The sequence below is a fragment of the Palaemon carinicauda genome, chromosome 8 (assembly GCF_036898095.1).
Source record: "Palaemon carinicauda isolate YSFRI2023 chromosome 8, ASM3689809v2, whole genome shotgun sequence".
NCBI lineage: Eukaryota > Metazoa > Arthropoda > Malacostraca > Decapoda > Palaemonidae > Palaemon > Palaemon carinicauda.
In genome coordinates this window covers 129,576,719-129,581,718 of record NC_090732.1, presented here as the reverse complement: position 1 = coordinate 129,581,718, position 5,000 = coordinate 129,576,719, and the positions used below count along the sequence as shown (strand labels likewise).

The 5,000-nt window shown below is 37.0% G+C and overlaps 2 protein-coding genes across 5 annotated transcripts in view; one reads left to right on the top strand and one right to left on the bottom strand.

Moving 5' to 3' along the window:
* The window catches only part of LOC137645916 (uncharacterized), a 560,984-nt gene that overhangs the window by 230,554 nt on the left and 325,430 nt on the right, over nt 1-5,000 (top strand). The window lies entirely within an intron of this gene.
* On the bottom strand, nt 2,132-3,442 carry LOC137645442 (putative leucine-rich repeat-containing protein DDB_G0290503). The gene has a single exon (XM_068378248.1). It carries the CDS (start codon nt 3,440-3,442, stop codon nt 2,132-2,134), a length of 1,311 nt encoding a protein of 436 aa, XP_068234349.1.

Below are 5,000 nucleotides of genomic sequence, written 5' to 3'. Positions count from 1 at the left end.
TTTGCTGCTTCTGCTGCCACTCCTCCTCCTTCTTATTCCCCTCTTGCTGTCATAGCTGCTTCCTTTTTTTTAATTGTCATTTTTTATTATTATATATTTTTGTTTTGTTTATTTATTTATTTTCGCAGCCATTCCTCTTCCTTCCCATCCTCCTCTTGCTGCTATTGCCCCCTCGTTTTTTTTTTCCTTTTTTATGTGTATATATAATGTTTTATTTTGCTGCTGCTGCTGCAGCTACTTCTCCTTCTTCTCCTCCTTCTCTTGCTGCTTCCTGTTTTTTATTTTTTATATATATATTTTTTTTTTGGCTGCTGCAGGCAATTCTCCTTCTCATCCTCCTCTTGCTGCTTTTGCTGCTTCTTTTTTTTCTTTTTTTGTTTCAGTTTTTTTTCATTTTTTTTCAGCAGCTGCTCCTTTTCCTTCTCCTTCTTCTGCTGTTTTATATTTCTAGGTTTTAAGAGACTTTTATATTTTTTTTACTACTGATCTAGATGCCCTTTCATTTGCACCTTGGTACAGGTGTTCTACCTCTTCAGAATTGTACACTACTCTCACAATCCTTATCTGTTCTCATTTTCAATGTCCAGACAGATCTCCCTCAAAAATATTCATCTATTTACCCAGCCTAATTTCCTTGGTCCACCCAATAAGGACCTGACTACATACTAGAAGAATATCCGCTCTCTCCCTCTGCAGAGCCAGTCATCTAGGTTATTCCCTCAGAACCACCCGAAGGTTAGTATCCGAAAGAATAATCTAGATATCCGACCATTTGTTCACCTGACGAAGCCCCTGTACGACCCCACCAGGGAACATAGCATACTAGAGAAAGTGGAGATTTTTCCCTCTGCAGACGAAGTCCTCTCGGGTATCCCACATATCCCTCAAGCTGGGTAGTTGAGCGCTTGCTGGAGACTTCCTCCAAACCCGGCATCTAAATCAGAAGCTGTTTCAACTTGTCTCGTATTTTTTTTTCTTCTTCTTTTAGGTGCTGCTGCTGCAGCCACCCCTCATCCTCCTCTTGCTGCTGCTGCTGCCGCCACTCTTCCTCCTTCTTATCCTCCTCTTGCTGCTGTTGCTGCTTCCTTTTTTTTTTTTATATATTTCTTAATTTTTTTTTTCATTTTTTTGTTTATTTTTTTGCTGCTGCTGCTGCCACTCCTCCTCCTTCTCATCCTCCTCTTGCTGCTGTTGCTGCTTCCTTTTATATATATATATATATATATATATATACATATATATATATATATATATATATATATATATATATTCTTTTTTTGCTGCTGCTGCAGCCACCCCTCATCCTCCTCTTGCTGCTGTTGCTGCTTCCTTTATTTTATTTTTTTTTTTTAATTTATTTTTTTTTCTGCTGCTGCTGCAGCCACTTCTTCTCATCCTCCTCATGCTGCTGTTGCTTTTTGTTTTCTTTTTTTTTTGTTTCATTTTTTTTCCTTTTTTTCTGCAGCTGTTCCATTTCCTTTTTCTTCTGCTATTTTATTTTTTTATGTTTTAAGGGACTTTTATATTTTTCCTACGACTGATCTAGATGCCCTTTCATTTGCACCTTGGTACAGGTGTTCTACCTCTGCAGAATTTGACACTGCTCTCACAATCCTTTTCTCTCCTCATTTTCAATGTCCAGACATATCTCCCTCGAAAATATTCAGCTATTTCCCCAGCCTAATTGCCTTGGTCCACCCAATAAGGACCTGACTACATACTAGAAGAATATCCGCTCTCTCCCTCTGCAGAGCCAGTCATCTAGGTTATTCCCTCAGAACCACCCGAAGGTTAGTATCCGAAAGAATAATCTAGATATCCGACCATTTGTTCACCTGACGAAGCCCCTGTACGACCCCACCAGGGAACATAGCATACTAGAGAAAGTGGAGATTTTTCCCTCTGCAGACGGCCCTCCAGGGTATCCCACATATCCTTCAAGCTGGGTAGTTGAGCGCTTGCTGGAGACTTCCTTCAAACCCAGCATCTGTCAGAAGCGGTTTCAACTTGTTTCTTAGTACCTATAACCTACAATTGATGACTCTCAGCCCAAATGCGTAGATATCATGGAGAATCCGCTACTGCGGATTTGAAATTTTTATACCCAGCCCAGTTGTTTCATGTAGTGAACTTACTGTATAACGCTGCCGAGTATTGAGGGTAGTCGATAATATCCTCTCATAATTTCTTCTTCGTCCTTCAAGTAATTTAAACAGTCTCCCAAATCTCTATCAATATTCATTACTATTTGCTCTGCGTTATCTCGGAAATGGAGCAACATTTCCAGCTGTTTTGTGATGAATTGATTTTCATCTATCAGATGTTTGTTCTCCCCAATAATATTTCTGAAAGCTTTCTCGAATTCTTGGTTGTAGTTTTTCATCCTCTTCAATTCCAAAACCTGAGCCATGATTTTTTTGTCTTTTTCCCCGAGCTCTTCTTGTAGCTCTATCACATTTTTGGCTTCTAAATTTAATTTATCAGTCATTCTTTGAAGATTTTGCTCTTCCTGTTGAAGCTTGCATTTCAGAAACTGATTTTCGCCAAAGATCTCTTCATTCTTGGCATCAAGGGATTTATATTCAGCCCGACATTTTCTCTCATTTAAGACTAATCTGTTGATTTCATCCTCGCGTTCCTGCAGTTTTTTCAGATAATTCTCATTTTTTGCCCGCGCTTCACTTATTTCCGCATACAATTTATTGTGAAGGCTCTCGAAATTTTGCATTTTGCATTCAGTCTCATGAATCTTTCCTTTATGAACTCTGATTTCATTTTTTAAGTCGCGCTCTTTTTTCTGCAATCGTGAAACCTCCTCCTGGAGTTTATCTTTTTCTTGATTCACCGTGTGCATGAGCAATTCCAGTTTGTTTTTCTCCTCCATTAATATCTCATTATTCTTATTCTGTCTGCCCAGTTCGTCTCTAATATTACGTACCTGATCCTCGAGCCGCTGTATCTTGAGTTTGTCTTTGTTGAAGGAAAGGGGAATCTTGGTTGCAGATATAAATTTCCTATCCCTTGAGTTACCCTTTCTTGCTCCTAAGATTTCATCGACCTCTTTACCAATTTTATCAAATGGAATCTTTATATCCCTTATTTCGTCTTCCTTGTGTCTGGGAAAGACTTCTCCAAAAGAGTCCGAAGAACAATCCCAAAATGGGTTGTCTATTTGACGTATCCAATTATTAACTATCGGTCTCAACACACAGTTTTCTTGTTTTAGCATCTCCTTCTCCATTCTTTCCCGTTCCAATTCCCCTTCCAGCTCAATTAATTTCGTTGATGGGATTTGGTTGTTCTTCTTCCTGGGGAACAATTCACTACAAACTTTATAACCAATACTTACGCACAAAATCTCCGGCAATAAAGATGGCGCCAAAACGAACGCGCACATACTTGAAAACATAATAAAATTATCAACACTTTTGATGTAAGCCATATTGCTATATTGGGGAACAGTGTAACTGAATCAGCCTTAGTTTTAAAAAACTTCACTGGCTTCATCTCACGGCTCTGAAGCAAATAGAGATCCAATGATCTTACGGTCTCGGCTCCGGAAAGTCTTCAGAGGATTTCAAAGCATAGAATTGTTTTGGTAAATGGAGGATGAAATGGAAACGGAATATGATTTTTTTTTCTAAAGATTTGCTCCTGAAATAATTTCAAATAACATAAATACTCAACAATTTATTACGATGGAACTCAGAGAGAATCGATCACAAGAGCGTCTTCAGTTCTTCACTTGTCTTCAGGACGTCTTCGGGTTGAAGTCAAGTGTGCTTTCGATAGTCTTCAGGGTAGCATGAATACTGAATATTATTTATTTTTGATCCGAACATTTTCTCCATAGAAGCAAAGAGATTCAAGTCTTCAACTCTCTCTCTCTCTCTCTCTCTCTCTCTCTCTCTCTCTCTCTCTCTCTCTCTCTCTCTCTCTCTCTCTCTCTCTCTCTCTCTCTCTCTTCCCGAGAAGAAAATTATCCGGGAAATGCTCTAATGAAGTTAGAGATTCTAAATGTTTCCAGAGGGATTCTGCTAATTCAGTTGGAAGAAGAACGCGATACCATGAAACGCTTCCGGGATGATTTCAGGTTAGAGAAAGCCAAAAATGACAGACTGGAAACGGGCGGAAGCAAAGCAAAAGAAAAACTCCAAGGAATTATGAAAAGACTTAAAGGCGATAATAAGTTACGAAAACAATATATCTTGACCTCAAGAAGAAGGCTGAACATAGAAGAACGGGTAGCGAGAGAAATGGAAAACAAAATCTCCAGAAGGAATTCGGATGACGTTTTGCGAAAGCAAATGAGAGTTGGTGCTGGAATGAGGGATTTTGGTTACCAGTTGATGAAGGATGTATATATATATATATATATATATATATATATATATATATATATATATATATATATATATATATATATATATATATATATATATATATATATATATATATATATATATATATATATATATATTCTTCTTTGTCTTCATCTTTTCCCACTTTTATGTGGTTTTCATGATTTTAATTAATGATAATGAGAATGAATGATAATAATACTGATAATGATACCGATAATTAATGTTAATGAAATGCCCTTTCCTGCTATTCAGAAAACTTTCCGGGGACAGTTTGTCCGGAGAGGAACTATCTTCGAGTTTTTAACGCTGCCACGACTTCGTCTACTTAATATAAACGTAGAGTAATATGCCCGAGTACCATATGTATATATATATATATATATATATATATATATATATATATATATATATATATATATATATATATATATACATATATATATATATATATATATATATATATATATATATATATATATATATATATTACTGTATACATACATATATATATTTATATATATATACATATAAATTTCCACCTCATACTTGGGATCGAACCCTTGACCCTTCAAGTGAAAGGCCAGGTCCCCAACCATGCCACCAGAGGCTTTGGTGGCATGGGTGGAAGCGACCTGG